Raw genomic sequence first — 23,550 nt, 5'->3', positions numbered from 1 at the left:
AGATTACAAACTGCTGAAAGCTGATGATGGTTAGCACTTGTTAGCAATAAAGTATTTTTTAATTAATGTATGTACATTGTTGTTTTAGACATCACACTTAATAGGCCATAATATAGTAAAAGCCTAACTTCAATATGCACTGGGAAACCAACAAATTCATTTGCACTTGCCTTACTGGGGTGATCTGGAACCAAACCTGCACTATCTCCAAGGGATGCCTGGACTAGTGTGTAACTGCTTGTGCAGTTGATGGAGAAGCCCTGCATCGGTTCTCTCTGCCAGAACTTCAATGTACCCCAAGGTCTTAGTATTGGAGGCACTAGTTGCTTAGTCAACATTCATGCTCCCTTTCTTTCTTAAACCCCAATTCTGTTTGAGGGGACAACACTGGCACAGCTAACCATACTTCCTCAGATTCCCCTGCAGCTATGGGTAACCTTTTAACTCTGTTCTGGCCAATGGCTATTGGGAGGAGCTTCTGAGAAAACAGCTGTTTTCCTGATAAAAAGGGAGAGATTCTGCCACAAGACAGTTTTTGTTGTTTTGCCTTTCACTCTTCTTTTTCCTCCCTGGAACATAGACTGGAAGCTTGGAGGTACAGCCCACATTCCTCAATGATGAGGATGAAAGCCATATCCAAAGGTTGGTGCAGGAGGAAGCCAGAGGGAGACTTTATCATTGACTTCCTCAAACAGCTGCACCAGCCTAGTTCCAGATTTCTTGTTATGAGAAAAGTAAACTATTTAGTTTAGACATTGTAATTGGGTTTCTGATATATGCAGCCAAACAATTCTAACTGACAAAGTCCTCACTTATGCCCAGTTGCTCATAGCATTTAGCTTTTAGCAGCCATTTGAATCAGAGATGGCAAAGAGTCTGGAGGGAGGAAGGGAGCTGCTTATAGAGTCCATGTTCCCTGAAAGCTCTTGATACTGAAATGTTGAGTCAAGTTAATCTTTAACATTCATTTATTTACTAAGCATTCATTAAGTAGCGATTATATGCCAGGCACTGAAGTGGGTGCTGGAAACAAAACAAAAATCTCAACCCTGGCATTTCTTCATGAAAATTTCCTTTATTGATACAGGTTGTTTTTTTGTTTGTTTGTGTGTTTGTTTACCTTACTCCCATGGTCCTGAGAAGCCACAATGGGGAAGTTTTTTTTGGCTTCGGAAAGGTACTACAATGCCACAGCGTCTTCCTATGTTTTTTAACATTATAAAAGGGAAACAAACAGGCTAATTTCTAACTCAGAGCACAAGTTCCTTCAGGTTACCTTCAAGTGCATCATCCTCCAGGTCTGCCAGCGTTGGTGCATTTGGGAGTGAATACACGGAAGACTGGTTGAGTTGAGTCAGTTTTGCGATGCTGTTAATCGCCATGCTGCCCAATGGAATGGTGTGCTCTATGGAAACATTAGCAAAGAGGAACAGTCTTATGACCATGATCATCATAAGGACTTCTGCTGGAAGAGCTTAAACCCAGCTTTTGTTTGATCCCAGGGCTGAGGAATCTGATGGAAAGTGGAAGGAAGAGCATCAATGCACTATATGCCCCTGAGCACCAACCTTTTTTTAGCAATGAGTCATGGGTGACAAGACCCCACTGCATGCATTAAGGTAGAATACTGAAAAAAATATAAAAAGGGGATGCTCAGGAAGAACCCAGAAATCAGGGCTAGGGGCCCTGTTTGAAGAGCAAAGGATCTAAAAATGTTTTTGCTCCCTCTTTCCCTTGCATGAAGGGTAATAATTCCCAAAGAGGTAACAGCTTTGATTATATAACTGACCCATTCTTCTCTTCTTGTAAGCTTTCCATGATGGAAGATCACTCCCCTTCTCTTTGTCATTTTTTCTTACTCATTGCAGAGAACTTGACAGAAGACTAGAAATCAACCTTGCCTGATTCCTAGTTTTCTGTGATTAGGGTGTAAATAGGGAACAGGTAACTGTATATCTTCCTTATTATATAGAACCCTTGTCATATAGGATGCTGGCCACTGGATGGCAAACAAAGACTTAGAAATCTGACTGCTGAAAAAAACTGAAGGCAGTAAAACAGCTGGTATACAGACTATGGGAAATCCATGCAGAACAGACCATTAAAGACGTAAACATCAGAAGCTGCCTCTGCTGTTGACTTTATCCAGGAAATGACAGAAAGGGAGATGGAAGTGGGGACAGCATAAGAAGACTAGGATTGGGAGAATTAAAGGAGAGAAGGTATTAGAATAGTGAACAGGGACTCATTCATGAAAACTTGGTGACCCGTTTCTTCTCCCTGGGGCGCTTGTGAAGGGGCTTGCCTGTCTTCATGATGTGGGTAAGGGAAAATCTGACCGCCAGTCTAGTCTCTGTCCATTCTCTCTCTCCAGACTCCAAAGGCCATGGTCATGTTTCAAAGAAAGGCTCTTGTGACAGTACGGTGGTGACAAGAATGGTTTCTGGGCTAATGGAGGAAATAATTACAAACTAAAAGTTCATGTTAAATGCTCAGGAATAAGCTATAGAAAGTGCCTCTGGCCTGCTGTGAGAGAGACAGGAAGGCTTTGGGAATCATCAAAAAAAGGGAACCCAGAGGAAGAGGGCAGAGGAAATGAAGGGGAGAAGTCAGTTCTGCAGATCTGCTGTGCAGTAAAAATTACCACATTGTCAGTGACAGCATGGGAGGTGCTGGGTACTTCCTGAGGACCAAAGGAGATCTGGGGAGGTGGTTGGAATGCAGAGGCAGTAAAGGCCTCTTGTGGGCAGGGAAGTCTGTGGCAGGAATGGGCTGGACTCCAGTGGAGAGAAAAGGTGTTCTTGGCTTATGAAATTTTATAGAAGTCTTCACTTAAATGTGCAGCATCACCTTTCATGTGTACGTAGTACCTGCAATTTCTGACTCTACCAAGTTATGAGTTCCCACATCTACACATGAATGCCTGTCCTAGCCACTTTAATACTAAAGATGACAACTTGAGAAGTGAGGTGGTTGATAACTTAGGCTGGGGAGATGTGCAGGAGAGAAGTTAAAGATCTGGTGTAAGGGTTACAGCCCTAAGGTCATTGCCATGCTGGGAACGAAGGAAGTTACCCCTCTTATGACCATCAGTGGCTGTCCCTTCAGCTCACTCTGAGGAGAATGCTCTGGGGTGGAGTCATCAGAAGCTTTAAGTTTGAGGTGGTACAGGAATTTTGTGTAGTGATTAAGGTTTTCCACAAGCCCATTTCAAAAGGAAGCCTCTAAATTGAGTTTCTAGGTAAGTACCAGCTAGACTCTGGCATAGTGGGTGGTGGGTGAAGCAATGATGGCTTTGGGGAAAAAATCATAGCTTCTGGACATTGCACTTTAGGAGAACTCATGAAAACCATACAGATACCAAACCTCTCAGCCAGGGAAATGTTACCCTACAGCAAGAAGGCTGACTCACCATCCAGCTTCACACTCCATGTCATGTGGAAGCCATTGGTCATCAGGTAAAAATTCTTCACATCCTCAGGTAGCACGCAGTTATTTTTCTAGAATCACAAAGCAGCTGAGTGTTAGGTCGGGACTGAGAAAGGGCACAGGGCTATGCCCCAAAGCAAATGGGGATACTACGTACCATGTTTTAGATCCCCCAAATGGGAAGATTTTGGTAATTACCTACAAACTCCATTAGAGAGTTCCAGTTCAAGATGGCAAAACAGAGGGCCCCTGAACTCCCCTCCTCCCATAGACACACCAAATCCACAGCTACATATGGAATAATTCCCTCTGAAATAAATCCAGAAGCTGGTTTAGCAACTCCTATACATTGGGTGAATGAGAAAAAATGCACATCGAAATGGGTAGGAGAGGCTGAGACGCAAATCACCATAAACCCCACCACTGGCGCAGCAATACACAATCAGGAGAGAACTCAGAAATCCGATCTTCCCTCTAAGGAGTGAAGGGTTTGAACCCTCTATGTGGCATACCATCTTTTAAGAGCTGCATCTGAGAGATGAGCTCCCCAGACATCTAACTTTGAAAGCCAAAGGGGCTTGCTCCACAAGATCCACAAGGCTATTTGGAAACTGAGAAAGAGTTCTCAAAGGGCTCATGCATGCAGATTTCCCATCCCAGGGCCTTTTATAGAGGTAGCCAACTGAAAAGTACCCAGACTTTCTTTGAAAGAGGCTTATTTGCTTATCTTATAGCATTGGCCTGAGCAGCAGTTACCTAATTTAACACATATCGACAGAAATACTCCAGAGAACAGGGAAGCTGGGGGGCACCATCTTTACACACTCTGCCTTACTCCAGGTCAGCAGTATCTCCCAGAAAAGAGCTTGTGCACCCATCTAATGCAATGGCCTTTGCATCTACTGCCCAAGGGACACACCCTTGATTACTTGGTTCTGGTGGCCAAAGGGCTTCCATTTCCAGGTCCCATAGGACTATAACAAAGAAACAGTTCTTAATTGGCTATCCCACTGATGAAGAATACTTGGAAGAAAGGCAGGCTGGGACAAGGCCTCCCACCCCCACCGTAAGAGGAAACCACACTTAAAAGGATTTTACACCACCCTGGAAGGAGCCCTCCATCCTTTCCCCTGTGAGAGAAAGAGGACAAAAACCTGATTGCATGACAGGTGCATGGAGGGTTAATCAGATTAAAACAGCCCACCACCAACCCCATAAAGACCCCTAGACTTAGAAACTCCCGTGGCAACCCCCTCGGGTCCCCTCCCTTTTTGGGAGCTTTGTACTATCACTCAATAAACCTTGCTTTGCTGCCCCCCACTCTGTCTTGTCTTGTCTACCTCTTCATTCTTCAAAGCAGCATGACCAAGAACCGCGGGAAGGAAAAGAAATCCTGCAGCACCACCATTATCCTTCAGAATTTAAGTAGAGATAAAGTTTTCTAGACAAGCAAAAGCTAAAGGAGTTCATCACATTAAACTGGCCTTACAAGAACTGTTAAAGGGACTTCCTTAAATGGAAAAGAGAAGCCACAGCATATGAAAATTATGAAAGAAAAAAATTTCACTGGTATAAGCAACCATATACTGAAGGTAATACATCAACTACTTATAAAGCTAGTATGAAGGTTAAAAGGCAACAGTAGTAAAATCAACTATATCTACAATAATTGGTTAAGGGATAAACAAAATAATACAAGATACGACATACATAAATACAAAAAATGGTGAGGGGCATAAAAATGCAGTGCTTATAGAATATGTTTGAACTTAAGCAACCATCAACTTAAAATAGATTGCTACATACAGAGAGTTATACATGAACCTCAGGATAAGCACAAGCTAAAAACTTTTGATACACAAAAAGCAGAGAAGGAAATCCAAACATAATACTAAAGAAAGTCACCAAATCATAAGACAACAAGAAAAGAACATGAAAGAATTACAAAACAACCTGAAAACAATTGTGGCAGTCAGTATATACCTATCAATAATTACTCTAAAGGATCTTGGGAAGAGGGTGTAGTAGGAGGACCCTGAGCTCACCCCTCCCACGTTTACAACTAGATATCATCCACAACCAAGTCAATAAACTAGGGAGTGATCGAAGGCTGGCAGAACAAACTCCACAACAAAATATAGAGAAGAAGCTGCATCTGAAAGGTTAGAAAGGTGAGAAAGGTGGAGGGAGGCTGCCCATAGGAGGGAGGCAGCTGCGTGCAGGGAGAGGGCAGAGAAATGGGCCCTTGTACTAGGGAGCTCATGTGGGGAGGACTAATCCCCATAAAGTTTGGCTTGAAAACAGAGTTGCTGAATTAAGTTTGTATAACCAGTGGGACCTGGAGCCTGGAGCTTTAAAAATCAGGTGACTCAGCACTGGGAGAGCTGGGACAAGCCAAGTAGAGCCAGTACAGCTGGGAGGGCAGGGGACAGCTGGGCTGCTGCCCTTAAAGGGACAGCAGCCTGAACATATAAGCAAAATAAAGATAGCAGTTTATACAATACCAGGGGCAAATGGGAGACAGATCTGTTCATACAGATTTCTGAGCATGTTGGGGGTCTTCTCTGAAAATGAGGGAGCTGGCAGGTGGCATTTCACCCTCCCCCAACCATAAACACAAGGCCATCTGTGGGAGGCAGGGCATCCCATCCAGTTGCTGCATGCCTCCAGGCACTTGCCAGCCTCAGCTGCACCCAGTCATCCTTGGGCACTGCACCCAGCCACCCCTGGGCATTGCGCCCAGCTTTGGGCCTGCAGTTGAGCTGTCATGCAGCCTCCAGCTGCTATAGTGCTTCTACAAATCTGGCACTGAACTAGTGGCCCAGTGCAAATTTTGCTAATGCCACTGCCCTGCCCCCAAGTTCCCTGGCAGGCATGCACCCTCAGAGCTGGTCTGAGTCCCACTAACACCACAGTGAGCAAGCAGAGCCCAGAGCAGGCAGTCAGTGCAGACAACTGCACTGAAAATAAAAGTGATTCAGACACCACAGCAGGACATAAGCACCACACACAGGATACGCTCCTGAAGTTCCAGGTTCAGGTGCACAGGGGAGACTGCACTGCAAGACACTCCAGGACCTCTTCTTCATAAAGTCACTACTTTCTTTCTTTTTTTTTTTTTAAGATTTTATTTATTTGAGAGAGTGTGTGTGCATGAGCATGGGGGAGGGGCAGAGGCAGAAACAGATTTCCCACTGAGCAGGAAGCCCAATGCAGGACTGATCCCAGTATCCTGGGATCATGACCCGAGCTGAAGGCAGACACTTAACCGACTGAGCCATCCAGGCGCCCATAAAGTCACTACTTTCAAGAGCAGAAGACATAGTTGACCTTCCTAACACACAGAAACAGATACAGAGAGGCAGACAAAATGAGGAGAAAGAAAAATTTAACTCAAATGAAAGAACAAGACAAGGCCATGGCCAGAGATCTAAGTGAAACCATAAGTAGCATGCCTGATAGAGAATTTAAAGCAATAACCATAAAGATACTCACTGGACTTGAGAAAAGAGTGGAGGACATCAGTGAGACCCTTAACACAGAGACAAGGAACAACATAGTAGAGATCAAGGGCTTAATAAATCAAATGAGAAATACACTTGACAGTGAACAGCACGCTGGAAGAAGCAGAGGAACAAATTAATGACCTAGAACACAGAGTAATGGAAAGTAATCAAACAAGAAAAAAGCATCATGCAAAATGAGAATAGACTTAAAGAACTCAGTGACTCCATCAAAAGTAATAGCATGAGTATTTCAGAAATCCTTGAAGAAGAGAGAAAAGGGGAAGAGAATTTATTTGAAGAAATAATCGCTAAAAACTTCCCTAATCTGGGAAAGGAAACACATATCCCGATCCAGGAGGGAGAGAAAATCACCATCAAAATCAACAAAAGCAGGGGCGCCTGGGTGGCTCAGGTGTTAAGTGTCTGCCTTCGGCTCAGGTCGTGATCCCAGGGTCCTGGGATCGAGCCCCGCATTGGGCTCCCTGCTCCACGGGAAGCCTGTTCTCCCTCTCCCACTCCCCCTGCTTGTGTTCTCTCTCTTGCTGTGTCTCTGTCAAATAAATAAAATTTAAAAAAAAAAATGAACAAAAGCAGTTCCCCACCAAGACATATTATAATTAAATGAGCAAATTGTAGTGATTAAAAAAAAAAAAAAAACCAGCAAGACAAAAGAAGACAGTAACATACAAGGGAAAATACATAAGGCTAGGAGGGGATTTTTCAGCAGAAACTTTCCAAGAAAGACGGGAGTGGCAAAGTGCTGAATGGGAAAAATCTGCAGCCAAGAACAGTCTATCCAGTGAGCAGAATAGAAGCAGAGAGAGAGTTTCCCAAACAAAAACTAAAGGAGTTCATAACCATTAAACCAGCCCTGTAAGAAAAATAAAGGGGACTCTTTGAGTGGAAAGGAGAGACCAGTGACAGTATAAAGGCAGGAAAAACAAAATCAGTAAAAATGAATATTGCTGTAAAAAAATGAGTCCAGGAATTCACAAGATAAAAAGTTGTAAACTATGACAACATATACCTAAAACATGGAGAGGAAAAGGATAAAGAATGGATTCAAATGTAAACAACCATTAACTTAATATACACTGCTATATGCAAAAGAGGTTACATATAAACCTAATGGTAACCATATATCAAAAGTCACAGATAAATATGCAAAGTACAAAGAGAAAGAAATCCAAATATATAACTAAAGAAAATGAGCAAAACACGAAAGGCAAGGATCAGAGAAAATCTTCAGAAACAACCACAAAACAAGTAATAAAATGACAATAAATACATATCTATCAATAATTACTTTGACTGTAAATGGACTAAATGCTAAAATCAAAAGACACAGGGTGACAAGATGGTGAAAAACCAAGACCCATTTATATGCTGTCTACATTTAGACCATAAAGTGTCTCATTTTAGACCTAAAAACACCTGCAGATTGAAAGGAAGGGGATGGAGAAACATCTATCATGCAAATGGGTATCAAAAGAAAGCTGGAGTAGCAACACTTAATATTGGACAAAATCAATTTTAAAATAAAGACTGTAACAAGAGACAAAGAAGGACACTATATAATAATAAAAATTACAATAACAACTAAATATTTATGCACCCAACACAGGAACACCCAAATACATAAAACAGTTAATGACAAACATAAAGGAACTAATCAATAATAATACAATAACAATAGGAGACTTTAACACCCCACTTACATCAATAGATCATCTCAACAAGGAAACAATGGTTTTGAATGACACGCTGGAACAGATGGATTTAACAGATATATTCAGAACATTCCATTCTAAAACAGCAGAATACACATTCTTTTCAAGTGCACACAGAACATTCTCTAGAATAGATCACATATTAACCCAAAAAACAAACCTCAACTAATTCAAGATCGAAACCATACCATGCATATTTTCTAAGCACAACACTATGAAACTAGAAGTCAACCACAAGAAAATATCTGGAAAGACCACAGATATGTGGAGATTAAAAAGCATGCTACTAAATAATGAATAGGTCAACCAGGAAATCAAAGAAGAAATAAGAAGTACATGGAAACAAATGAAAATGAAAACACAGTGGTCCACACAAAATTTAGGATTTTTTGTTCCATTTCTGTGAAAAATGTTGATGGTATTTTGATAGGGATTCCACTGAATGTCCAGATTGCTTTGGATAGTATAGACATTTTAACAATATATGTTCTTCTAATCCACGAGCATGGAATGTTTCTTTCATTTCTTTGTTGTCTTCCTCAATTTCTTTCATAAGTCTTCTATAGTTTTCAGAGTACAGATCCTTTACCTCTTTGGTTAGGTTTATTCCTAGTTTTCTTATGGTTTTTGGCACAATTGTAAATGGGATCAATTCCTTGATTTCTCTTTCTTCTGCCTCGCTGTCAGTGTATAGAAATGCACCTGATTTCTGTGCACTGATTTTATATCCTGCAACTTTGCTGAATTCCTGTATTAGTTCTAGCATTTTTTTAGTGGGCTTTTGGGTTTTCTACATAGAGTATCATGTTGTCTGTGAAGAGTAAAAGTTTAACTTTTTCTTTGCCAATTTGGATGCCTTTTATTTCTTTTTGTTGTCTGACTGCTGAGGCTAGGACTTCCAGTGCTATGCTGAACAACAGTAGTGAGAGTGGACATCCCTGTCATGTTCCTGACTTTAGGGGAAAAGCTGTCAGTTTTTCCCCATTGAGGATAATGTTTTCTGTGGGTATTTTATGGTATTGAGTATGTTCTCTCTATCTCTACACTGTGGGGAGTTTTTATCAAGAAAGGATGTTGTATTTTGTCAAATGCTTTTTCTGCATCTACTGAGATCATATGGCTCTTGTCCTTTTTTTTTTTTTAATTAATGTGGTGGAACCAGAAAAGACCCTGAATAGCCAAAGTAATGTTGAAAAAGAAAACCAAAGCTGGAGGCGTCACAATTCCGGACTTCAAGCTATATTACAAAGCTGTAATCATCAAGACATATGCTACGGGCACAAAAAAAGACACACAGATCAATAGAACAAAAAACCCAGAAATAAACCCACAAATATATGGTCAATAAATGTTCAGCAAAGCAGGAAAGAATAACCAATGTGAAAAAGACAGTCTTTTCAACAAAATGGTATTGGGAGAACTGGACAGTGATGTGGAAGGAAAAAAAGTGGACCATTTTCCTACACCATACACAAAAACAAATTAAAAATGGATTAAAGACCTAAATGTAAGACCTGAAACCATAAAAATCCTAGAAGAAAACACAGGCAGTAACCTCTCTGACATAGGCCATTAGCAATATTTTTCTAGATATATCTCCTGAGGCAAGGATAAAACCAAAATTAACTTTTGGGACTAATCAAAATAAAAAACTTCTGCACAGCAAAGGAAACAATGAACAAAATTAAAGGCAACCTACAGAATGGGAGAAAATATTTGCAAATCCAATAAAGGGTTAGCATCCCAAATACAGAAAGAACTTATCAAACTCAACACCCAAAAAACATAATCCAACTTAAAAATGGGCAGAAGACATGAAGAGACATTTCTCCAAAGAAGACATACAGTTGGCTAAAAGACACATGAAAAGTATCAACAGCTCAACATCCGTATCAGAGAAATGCAAATCAAAATGACAAGGAGATACCATCTCATACCTATCAGAATAGCTAAAATAAAAAACACAAGAAACAAAAGATGTTGGTGAGGATGTGGAAAAAAAGGAACCCTTGTGCACTGGTAGTGGGAATGCAAACTGGTACAGCCACTGTGGAAAACAGTATGGAGGTTCCTCAAAAAGTTAAAAATAGAACTAGCCTACAATCCAGCAATTGAACTACTGGGTATTAAATATAGATTGGTATTATTCAGCCATAAAAAAGAATGAAATCTTTCCATTTGCCATGACATGGATGGAACTAGAGCATATCATAATAAACAAAGTAAGTGAGTCAGAGAAAGACAAATACCATATGATTTCACTCATATGTGGAATTTAAGAAACAAAACAGATGATCCAAGGGGAAAAAAAGAGAAAGAGACAAATCAAGAAACAGATTCTTAATTATAGAGAACTGAAGGTTACCAGAGGGGAGGGGGATGGGAGGATAGGTGAAATAGGTGATGGGGATTAAGGAGGGCACTTGTGCTGAGCACTGAGTGATGTATGGATATGCTGAATCACTATATTGTACATCTGAAACTAATAAAACAGTGTATGTTAACTAATGGAATTAAAATAAAAACTTAAAAAAATAATTAAATGTAAATCAACTAAAAGCTCCAATCAAAAGACATACAGTAGCTGAATAGATTAAAAAAAAAACAAAAAACAAAACAAGACTATGTATATGCTGCCTACAGGAGACTCATTTCAGACCTAAGGACACACAAAGACTGAAAGTGAAGGGATGGAAAAAGATATTCCATATAAATGGAAATGAAAATAAAAGCTGGGGTAGCAATACTTGAATCAGAGAAAACAGACTTTATAACAGAGACTGTAAAAAGAGACAAAGATTACATAATGATAAAGAGGTCAATCCAACAAGATATAACAATTGTAAATATCTATGTGCCCAATATGGGAGAACCTAAACATTTAAAGGAAATATTAACAGACCTAAAGGGAGAAGTGGATAATACAATAATATTAGGGAATTTTAACACGCATCAGTGGATACATCATCCAGACAAAAAATCAATAAAACAGTGGCCTTAAATGACACATTAGACCAGATGGACTTAATAGACACATACAGAACATTCCATCTAAAAACAGGGAATACACATTCTTTTTAAGTGCACATGGAGCATTCTTCAGGAAAATCACATGTTAGGCCACAAAACAAGTATCAATAAATTTGGGAAGACTGAAATCATATCAAGCATCTTTTCAAACAACTATGGTATGAAACTAGAAATCAGTAAGAAAAAAAACTGTAGAGAAACACAAACACATGGGAGGCTAAACAACACACTACTAAACAACCAACGGTAAACAAAGAACTCAAGGATGAAATAAAAAAATACTATGTGACTTTTAATAAAAATGAAAACACAGCATTCCAAAATACATGAGATGTAGCAAAAATTGTTGTCAGAAGGAAGCTTATAGTGATGGAGACCTAAGTCAAGAAATAAGAAAAAAATCTCAAACAGTCTAACTTTACACCTAAAGGAACTAGAAAAAGAACAAATGAAGGTCAAAGACAGTAGAAGGAAGGAGGTAATAAAGATTGGAGCTAAAATCAATAGTCTGAAGAGAAAAAAATAAGAAAGATAAATAAAACTAAGACCTAATTCTTTGAAAAGATAAACAAAATTGATAAAACTTTAGTGAGACTCATCAAAGGAAAAGAGAGAGGGACCAAATAAATAAAAACAAAAATGAAAGAGAATTTACAACTGAAACCACAGAAACACAAAGGATTGCAAAATACTACTATAAACAATTATATGCCAGCAAATTGAACACTATAGAAGAAATGGATGTATTTCTAGAAACACACAATCTTCCAAGACTGAATCAGGAAGATATAGAAAATCTCAGCAATTACGAGTAATAAAACTGAATCAGTAATAAAAAGCCTCACTGCAAACAAAACTCCAGAACCAGATGGCAGGTGAATGCTACCAAACACTTAAAGAAGAGTTATACCTAATACCTATACTTCTCAAACTATTCCAAAAAATTGAAGAGGAAAGAACACTTCCTAATTCATTGTACAAGACCCTGACACCCAAATCAGATAAAATTCCTAATGAACATAGATGCAAAAATCCTTAACAAAATATAGCAAACTGAATTCAATGATACATTTAAAGGATCGTATGCCATGATCACGTGGATTTATTCCAGGGATGAAAGGATAGCGTGGTATCCATAAATCAACCAATGTGTTATGCCACGTTAACAAAATGAAGGATAAAACTCATATGATTATCCCAGTAGATGTAGAAGAAGAGCCTCACAAAATTCAACATTTATTTATGATAAAAACTCTCAAGAAAGTGGGTATAGAGGGAACACATCTCAACATAATAATGGCCATGTATAACAAACCCACAGCAAACATCACACTAGAATTAAAAAGCTGAAAGCTTTTCCTCTAAGATCAGAAATGAGACAAGAATGCCTGTTCTTGCCACTTTTGTTCAACAAAGGACTTGAAATCCAACAACGAAGAAATAAAAAGCATCTAAGTTGATAAGAAATAAGTAAAACTTAACTATCTGCAGATGACATGATACTGTCTATACAAAACCCTAAAGACTACAACAAAAAACCCCATTAGACATGATAAATAAATTCAGTAAAGTTGCAAGATACAAAATTAACATAAAGAAATATGTTGCTTTTCTATACACTACTACCAATCAGAAAAAGAAATTAAGAAAACAATCCCATCTACAATTCCATCAAAAAGAATACCTACAGGAGGGGAGCAAGATGGCGGAGGAGTAGGAGACCTGGATTTCGTCTGGTCTCAGGAATTCAGCTGGATAGGGATCAAACCATTCTGAACACCTATGAACTCAAAAGGAGATCGAAGAAAAGAATAGCAACAACTCTCTGAACAGAAAAGCAACCACTTTCTGGAAGGTAAGAAGAGCAGAGAAGTGAATCTGAGGCGATAGTGAGGAGGACAGACAGTGGGGGAGGAGGGCCTCCATCGGCTGCTTCTGGTAAGTGATAGAGCAGCAGAGCACAAAATCGGTACTTTTAGAAGTTCACTCCGCTGAGGGACATTGCTCCAGTGGCTAAGAAGAGGGTGGAACCCTCACTGGGACACTGTGGTCTTGGGACCCTCGGGGTCACAGGGGTGCCTGAGTGCGGCAAAGCTCCTAGGTATCGGAGCAGGGAAGCTGGCTGCAGAGACGGAGCAGAGGAGCGGGCTCTCAGCTCAGGGTTGCCATAAACTGTGATCCACGGCACAGTCGGGCCACTGCTCCTCCAGCAGGGATCCAACAAGCGGCAGATCCGAGGAGACTCCCCTTCCTCCCCTGGGAGGAGTGGCGCGGGAGCACACTGCAGGGATCTGCTGGGTATGGAGACTCCACACAGGGTCGGGTACCAGAGACAGAAACGCTTGGTCACAGGCCGGGTGAGTGGGGAGATGGGAGTGATTGACTGCTTTTCTCTGGGGGCTCACTGAGGAGCGGGGCCCCGAGGTCTCGGCTCCTCGGGGGCAGAGATGGGGAGGGCGCCATTTTCATTCTCGTCCTCCAAAGCTGTACCAAAAGCTTGCAAGGAACAAAAGCTTGCAAGGAACAAAAGCTCCCAAGAACAAACCCAAGCAGATTATTTAGCCCAGACCAGACAAGGGCAGGGCAATTCAGCCTCCCACAAAGACATTTGGGAACCACGGCAACAGGTCCCTCCCCCCAGAAGATCAGCAAGAACAGCCAGCCAAGACCAAGTTTACGTATCAATGAGAACAGCAGAACTCCAGTGCTAGAGAAATACTGCACATAGAATTCATGGCTTTTTCCCCATGATTATTTAGTCTTTCAAAGTTAATTTTTTTTTAACTTTTTCTTTTTTGCCTTTTCAAGCAACATCTTATCAATCCCTTTTTTAAAAAAATATTTTTTATTTTCCATTTTTAGAGTCATATCGTATCCCTTCATAATAGTTACCCTTATTTTTGGCATGCATATATATATATATATATATATATATGTTGTTCTCCCTTTAAAATTTTGGGATACAGTTTCTTCTAACAGACCAAAATATACCCTAAATCTCTAGTGTATGGCTTTGTTCTAGTCTCCTGCCTGATGACATTCTTTTTTATTTTTTTAAATCCTCTTCTTTTTCAACCAACTTATCATTCCTTTTATAAAATCTTTTATAATTTTCATCTTTACAGTCATATTCCATCCCTTCATCGTATTAACCCTTATTTTTATACATATATAAGTTTTTCTTTCTTTAAAATTATGGGAGGCACTTTCTTCTAACAGACCAAAATATACCCAATATCTAGTGTGTGGCACTAATCTATGCACCAGCCTGATCATATTTGACATGTTCTGTTTTTTTTGTTTTTTGTTCATTTTTATCTTTTTCTTTTTCTTCTTTCTTTCTTTCCCTTTCTTTTCCCCCAGTTTCAGGTCTCTTCTGATTTGTTTAGTGTATATTTTCTGGGGTTGTTGTTACCCTGTTAGCATTTTGTTCTCTCTTTCATCTATTCTCCTCTGGACAAAATGACAAGACAGAAAAAAAATCATCTCAACAAAAAGAACAAGAGGCAGTACCGACTGCCAGGGACCTAATCAATACGGACATTAGTAAGATGCTGGAACTAGACTTCAGAATCATTATTTTAAAGATATTAGCTGGGCTTGAAAAAAGCATGGAAGTTATTTAGAGAAACCCTTTTTGGAGAAATAAAAGAACTAAAATCTAACCAAGTCGAAATCAAAAAGGCTATTAATGAGGTGCAATAAAAAATGGAGGCTCTAACTGCTAGGATAAATGAGGCAGAAGAGAGAATCAGTGATATAGAAGACCAAATGATGGAAAATAAAGAAGCTGAGAAAAAGAGAGATAAACAACTACTGAATCATGAGGGCAGAATTCGAGAGATAAGTGATAACATAAGAAGAAACAACATTACAATAATTGGGATCCCAGAAGAAGAAGAAAGAGAGAGAGGGCCAGAAGGTATATTGGAGCAAATTATAGGAGAGAACTTCCCTAATGTGTGGAAGGAAACAGGCATCAAAATCCAGGAGGCACAGAGAACCCCTCTCAAAATCAATAAAAATAGGTCAGCACCCTGACATCTAACAGTAAAACTTACGAGTCTCAGAGACAAAGAGAAAATCCTGAAAGCAACTCGGGAGAAGAGATCTGTAACCTAGAATGGTAGAAACATTAGACCGGCAACAGACCTATCCACAGAGACCTGGCAGGCCAGAAAGGACTGGCATGATATATTCAGAGCACTAAGTGAGAAAAATATGCAGCCAAGAATACTCTATCCAGCTAGGCTGTCATTGAAAATAGAAGGAAAAATAAAAAGCGTCCAGGACAAACAGAAACTAAAGGAATTTGCAAACACGAAACCAGCCCTACAAGAAATATTGAAAGGGGTCCTTTAAGCAAAGAGAGAGCCTAAAAGTAACATAGACCAGAAAGGAACACAGACAATATACAGTAACAGTCACCTTACAGGCAATACAATGGCACTAAATTTGTATCTTTCAATAGTTACCCTGAATGTAAATGGGCTAAATGCCCCAATCAAAAGACACAGGCTATCAGATTGGATAAAAAAAACAAGACCCATCGATAATGCTGTCTGCAAGAGACTCATTTTAGACCCAAAGACACCCCCAGATTGAAAGTGAGGGGGTGGAAAACCATTTACAATGCTAATGGACACCAAAAGAAAGCTGGGGTGGCAAACCTTAGATCAGACAAATTAGATTTTAAACCAAAGACTGTAATAAGAGATGAGGAAGGACACTATATCCTACTTAAAGGGTCTATCCAACAAGAAGATCTAACAATTGTAAATATCTATGCCCCTAACATGGGAACAGCCAATTAATAACAAAAGCAAAGAAACACATCGACAACAATACAGTAAGAGTGGGGGACTTTAACAACCCCCTCACTGAAATGGACAGATCATCTAAGCAAAAGATCAACAAGGAAATAAAGACTTTAAATAACACATGGGATCAAATGGACTTCACAGATATATTCAGAACATTCCATCCCAAAGCAACAGAATACACATTCTTCTCTAGTGCCCACGAACATTCTCCAGAATAGATCACATCCTAAGGTCACAAACCAGGTCTCAACCGGGACCAAAAGATTGGGATCGTTCCTTGCATATTTTCGGACCACAATGCTTTGAAACTGGAACTCATCACAAGAGGAAAGTCGGAAAGAACTCAAATACGTAGAGGCTAAAGAGCATCCTACTAAAGAATGAATGGGTCAACCAGGAAATTAAAGAAGAATTAAAAAATTCATGGAAACAAATGAAAATGAAAACACAACTGTTCAAAATCTTAGGGATGCAGCAAAGGCAGTCCTAAAAGGAAAGTATATAGCAATACAAGCCTTTCTCAAGAAACAAGAAAGGTCTCAAATACACAACCTAACCCTACATCTAAAGGAGTAGGAGAAAGAACAGCAAATCAAGCCTAAACCCAGCAGGAGGAAAGAAATAATAAAGATCAGAGCAGAAATCAATGAAATAGAAACCAAAAGAACAGTAGAACAGATCAACGAAACTAGGAGCTGGTTGTTTGAAAGAATTAACAAGACTGATAAACTCCTGGCCAGACTTATCAAAAAGAAAAGAGAAAGGACCCAAATCAACAAAATCATGAATGAAAGAGGAGAGATCACAACCAACACCAAAGAAATACAAACAATTATAAGAACATATTATGAGCAACTATATGCCAGCAAAGTAGATAATCTGGAAGAAATGAATGCATTCCTAGAGATGTATCAACTACCAAAACTGAACCAGGAAGAAAGAGAAAACCTGAACAGACCTATAACCACTAAAGAAATTGAAGCAGTAATCAAAAATCTCCCAACAAACAAAAGCCCAGGGCCAGATGGCTTCCCAGGGAAATTCTAGCAAACATTTAAAGAAAAATTAATATGTATTCTTCTGAAACTGTTCCAAAAAATAGAAACAGAAGGTAAACTTCCAAACTCATTTTATGAGGCCACCATTACCTTGATCCCCAAACCAGACAAAGATCCCATCAAAAAGGAGAATTACAGACCAATATCCTTGATGAACATGGATGCAAAAATTCTCCCCAAAATACTAGCCAATAGGATCCAACAGTACATTAAAAGGATTATTCACCACGACCAAGCGGGATTTATCCCTGGGCTGCAAGGTTGGTTCAACGTCCACAAATCTATGTAATACAATACATTAATAAAAGATAGAACAAGAACCATATGATCCTCTCAACAGATGCAGAAAAAGCATTTGACAAAGTACAGCATCCTTTCTTGATCAAAACTCTTCAGAGTATAGGGATAGAGGGTACATACCTCAATATCATAAAAGCCATCTATGAAAAACCTACAGAGAATATCATTCTCAATGGGGAAAAACTGAGAGCTTTCCCCCTAAGGTCAGGAACACGGCAGGGATGTCCACTATCACCACTGCTATTCAACATAGTACTAGAAGTCCTAGCCACAGCAATCAGACAACAAAAAGAAATCAAAGCCATCCAAATCACCAAAGAAGAAGTCAAACTCTCACTGTTTGCAGATGATATGATACTTTATGTGGAAAACCCAAAAGACCACCCCAAAACTGCTAGAACTCATACAGGAATTCAGTAAAGTGGCAGGATATAAAATCAATGCACAGAAATCAGTGGCATTTCTATACTCCAACAACAAGACAGAAGAAAGAGAAATTAAGGAGTCAATCCTATTTACAATTGCACCCAAAACCATAAGATACCTAGGAATAAATCTAACCAAAGAGGCAAAGAATCTGTACTCAGAAAACTATAAAATACTCATGGAAGAAATTGAGGAAGACACAAAGAAATGGAAAAACGTTCCATCTCATGGATCGGTAGAACAAATATTTTGAAGTCAATGCTACCTAGAGCAATCTACACATTCAATGCAATCCCCATCAAAAAACACCATCCACTTTTTTCAAAGAAATGGAGCAAATAATCCTAAAATTTGTATGGAACCAGAAAAGACCCCAAATAGCCAGAGGAATGTTGAAAAAGAAAAGCAAAACTGGCGGCATCACAATTCTGGAGTTCAAGCTCTATTACAAAGCTGTAACCATGAAGACAGTATGGTCCTGGCACAAAAACAGACACATAGATCAATGGAACAGAATAGAGAGCCCAGAAATGGACCCTCAACTCTATGGTCAACTCATCTTCGACAAAGCAGGAAAGAATGTCCAATGGATAAAAGACAGTCTCTTCAACAAAGGGTGTTGGGGAAATTAGACAGCCACATGCAGAAGAATGAAACTGGACCATTTCCTTACACCACACACAAAAATAGACTCCAAATGGATGAAACACCTAAATGTGAGACAGGAGTCCAACAACATCCTAAAGAAGAACACAGGCAGCAATCTCTTCGACCTCAGCCGCAGCAACTTCTTCCTAGAAACATCGCCAAAGGCAAGGGAAGCAAGGACAAAAATGAACTATTGGGACTTCATCAAGATAAAAAGCTTTTGCACAGCAAAAGAAACAGTCAACAAAACCAAAAGACAAGAGACAGAATGGGAGAAGATATCTGCAAATGACATATCAGATAAAGGGCTAGTATCCGAACTCTATAAAGAATTTATTAAACTCAACACCCAAAGAACAAATGATCCAATCAAGAAATGGGCAGAAGACATGAACAGACATTTTTCCAAAGAAGACATCCAAATGGCCTACAGACACATGAAAAAGTGCTCAGCATCGCTCAGCATCAGGGAAATCCAAATCAAAACCTCAATGAGATATCACCTCACACCAGTCAGAATGGCTAAAATTAACAAGTCAGGAAACGACAGATGTTGGCGGGGATGCGGAGAAAGGGGAACCCTCTTCCACTGTTGGTGGGAATGCAAGCTGGTGCAGCCACTCTGGAAAACAGTATGGAGGTTCCTCAAAAAGTTGAAAAGAGCTACCATACGATCCAGCAACTGCACTACTGGGTATTTACCCCAAAGATACAAAAGTAGGGATCCGAAGGGGTACATGCACCCCAATGTTTATAGCAGCAATGTCCACAATAGCCAAACTGTGGAAAGAGCCAAGATGTCCATCGACAGATGAATGGATAAAGAAGATGTGGTGTATATATATACAATGGAATATTATGCAGCCATCAAAAGGAATGAAATCTTGCCATTTGCAACGACGTGGATGGAACTGGAGGGTATTATGCTGAGTGAAATAAGTCAATCAGAGAAAGACATGTATCATGTGACCTCACTGATATGAGGAATTTTTAATTTCAGGAAACAAAGTGAGAATTGCTGGAGTGGTGGGGGGTGGGAGGGATGGGGGGCTGGGTGATAGACACTGGGAAGGGTATGTGCTATGGTGAGCGCTGTGAATTGTGTAAGACTGTTGAATCACAGACCTGTACCTCTGAAACAAATAATACATTATATGTTAAAAAAAAAAAAAAGGAAGAAGATAGCAGGAGGGGAAGAATGAAGGGGGGGAAATCGGAGGGGGAGATGAACCATGAGAGACTATGGACTCTGAGAAACAAACTGAGGGTTCTAGAGGGGAGGGGGTTGGGGGGATGGGTTAGCCTGGTGATGGGTATTAAAGAGGGGACGTAGTGCATGGAGCACTGTGTGTTATATGCTAACAATGAATCATGGATCACTACATCAAAAACTAATGATGTAATGTATGGTGATTAACATATCATCATCATCATCATCATCATCATCATCATCATCATAAAGAATACCTACAATAAATTTAACAAAGGAGGTGAGAGACCTGTACTCTGAAAACTGTATAACATTGATTAAAATAATTGAAGATGACACAAGTAAATGGAAAGAGATACCACACTAATGCCTTAGAAAATTAATATTCCTGAAATGTCCCAACTACCCAAAGAAATCTACAGATTCAATGCAATCCCTATAAAAATACCAATGGCAGTTTTCACAGAACGAAAACAATCCTAAAACTTGTATGGAACCACAAAAGACCCCAAATAGCCAAAGCAATCTTGAGAAATAACAAAGCTGGAGGTATTACACTCCCTGATTGCAAACTATACTACAGAGCTATAGTATCAAAACCATATAGTACTGGCAGAAAAGCAGACACACAGACCAATAGAACAGAATAGAGAGCCCAGAAATAGACCCATACCGGTATGCGTAGTTAATATGCAACAAAGGAGGCAAGAATATACAATGGGGAAAAAAAGAGTCTCTTCAATAAATGGTATTGGGAAAACTGGACAGCTACATGCAAAAGAATGAAACTGAACCACTTTCTTACACTATACACAAAATTTACCTCAAAATGGATTAAAGACTTAAATGTAAAACCTGAAACTGTAAGACTCCTAGAAGAAAACACATGTAGTAAACTCTTAGACATCAGTCTCAGCCATAATTTTTTGGATCTGTTTCCTCAGGCAACAGCAATAAAGCAAAAATAAAATAAGACTATATGAAACTAAAAATTGCAGAGCAAAGGAAAACATCAACAAAAAGAAAGAAAGATAATATTTGCAAATTATATATCCAATAAGGGGTTAATATCCAAAATCCATAAAAAAACCTCATACAAATTAACACCAAAAAAACCCCCAAATAATTCAATTAAAAATGAGCACAGCGGAATATTATCCAGCCATAAGAAAGAATGAAATCTTATCATTTGCAACAAAATAGAACTAGAGGGAAATTATACTAAGTGAAATAAATCAGAGAAAAACAAATACCATATGATTTCACTTATATATGGAATCTAAAAAATAAAACAAAATGAACAAACAAAACAAAACAGAAACAGACTCATAAATACAGAGAACAAACTGGTAGTTGCCAGAGAGGAGGGGAGTGAGGAATGGACAAAATAGGCAAAAGGGATTAAGACGTACAATTTACAGGTGTAACAAATAAATCATACGGATGTAAAGTACAGCTAGGGAATATAGTCAATAATACTGTAGCAACTTTGTATGATGACAGATGGTAAAAAGCACTTACTATGGTGATCATCTCAGAATGTATATAAATTTCACATCATTACGTTGTACACCTAAATCTAATATAATACTGTATGTCAACTATTAAAGAAAAAAAAAAGATATAGTGGTTAAATGGGTTTAAAACTATATGCTGCCTACATTGGATTAACTTCAGCTTTAAGGACACACAGATAAAGTCAAGGGATGGAAACAGACATTTCATGCAAACAGAAACCATAAAAAGCAGAGGTAGCTTTACCTGTATCAGAAAAAAATACACTTTAAGACAAAGACTGTAATAGAAAACAAAGAAGATCATTATTTAATGATAAAGGGGTCAGTCCAACAAGAGGATATTTATGCACCAAATATAGGCACACTTAAATAAATAAATCAAATTATTAGCAGGCCTAAAGGGAGAAATAGACAGCAATACAATAATAATAGGGGTCTTCAATACCCTACTTTCATCGATGAATAGATTATCCAGACAGAAAATCAATAAAGAGACACTGGACTTAAATGAAGATTAGACCAGATGAACTTAATAGACACTTACAGAACATTACATCTACAAGCAGAATGCACATTTTTCTCAAGCACACATGGAACATTCTTCAGGACAGAGCATATGTTAGGCCCCAAAACAAGTCTTAATAAATTTAAGAAGACTGAAATCATATCAAGTATCTTTCTAATCACAATGGTATGAAGCTAAAAATCAATGAGACGAAAACTGGAAGATTCACAAATATGTAGAAATTAAACAACTTGCTCAGAACAACCAATGGCTCAAAAAAGAAATCAAAAGAGAAATAAAAAATATCTTGTGACAAATGAAAATGGAAATACAACATGCCCAAACTTAGGGATTTAGCAAAAGTAGTTCTATGAGGGAAGTTATAGTGATAAATGCCTACATTAAGAAATAAAAAAGACCTCAAATAAGCAATATAAATTTACATCTCAAGGAACTAGAAAAAGAACTAAGCCAAAATTAAGAAAAGGAAGGAAATAGCAGATTAGAGGAAAAATAAATGAAATAAAGACTAAGATGATGACAGAAAAATATCAGTGAAACTAAGAGCTCTTTTTTTTAAAAAAATAAACAAAATAGATAAGCCTTTAGCTAGAATCCTCAAGACAAAAAGAGGACTCAAATCAGAAATGAAAAAGAAGACGTTATAAGAGATACCACAGAAATACAAAGGATGAGAAAATCTAATGCAAGTAATTATATACCAACAAACTGGAAAACCTAGGTGGGACAAATTCCTAGAAACATTCAACCTACTAAGACTGAATCATGAAGAAATAGAAAATCTGAACAGCCAAATTACTAGTAATGAGATTGATTTTGTGATCAAAAATCTCCAAACAAATGTCCGTGACCAGATGGCTTCATAACTGAATTCTACCAAACATTTAAATAATTATTATTTTTTTATTCATTTATTTTTAAAGATTTTATTTATTTATTTGAGAGAGAGAGAATGAGAGACAGAGAGCATGAAAGGGAAGAGGGCAGAGGGAGAAGCAGACTCCCTGCTGAGCAGGGAGCCCGATGCGGGACTCGATCCAGGGACTCCAGGATCATGACCTGAGCCGAAGGCAGTCGCTTAACCAACTGAGCCACCCAGGCGCCCTAAATAATTATTATTAATACAAATCCTTCTTAAACACTTCCAAACTCATTTTACGAGGCTGGCATTACCTTGCAACCAAGAGACACAGGCACTATAAGAGAAAATTACAGGCCAATAACCCTGATGAACACAGATGCAAAAATCCTCAACTAAGTATCAGCAAACCAAAACCAACAATATATAAAAAGGATCATAGGGCGCCTGGGTGGCTCAGTTGGTTAAGCGACTGCCTTCGGCTCAGG

At 38.9% G+C, this 23,550-nt stretch overlaps 1 protein-coding gene across 3 annotated transcripts in view; it reads right to left on the bottom strand.

The window, feature by feature from the left end:
* Positions 1-23,550, bottom strand: part of TPGS2 (tubulin polyglutamylase complex subunit 2) — a 64,152-nt gene that overhangs the window by 14,522 nt on the left and 26,080 nt on the right. For all 3 annotated transcript variants that reach the window (XM_034996322.1, XM_034996323.1, XM_034996324.1), the window contains exons 3-4: positions 3,413-3,500; positions 1,277-1,405 (exon numbers count right to left, since the gene is read on the bottom strand). In XM_034996322.1, the coding sequence (XP_034852213.1) occupies positions 1,277-1,405; positions 3,413-3,500 (217 nt within the window). The remainder of the gene's footprint in view (positions 1-1,276; positions 1,406-3,412; positions 3,501-23,550) is intronic.

The sequence above is a fragment of the Mirounga leonina genome, unplaced genomic scaffold (assembly GCF_011800145.1).
Source record: "Mirounga leonina isolate KUSES-001 unplaced genomic scaffold, KU_Mleo_1.0 Mir_93, whole genome shotgun sequence".
In the NCBI taxonomy this organism is placed as follows: Eukaryota; Metazoa; Chordata; class Mammalia; order Carnivora; family Phocidae; genus Mirounga; species Mirounga leonina.
This window is presented reverse-complemented; position numbering and strand designations above follow the sequence as displayed.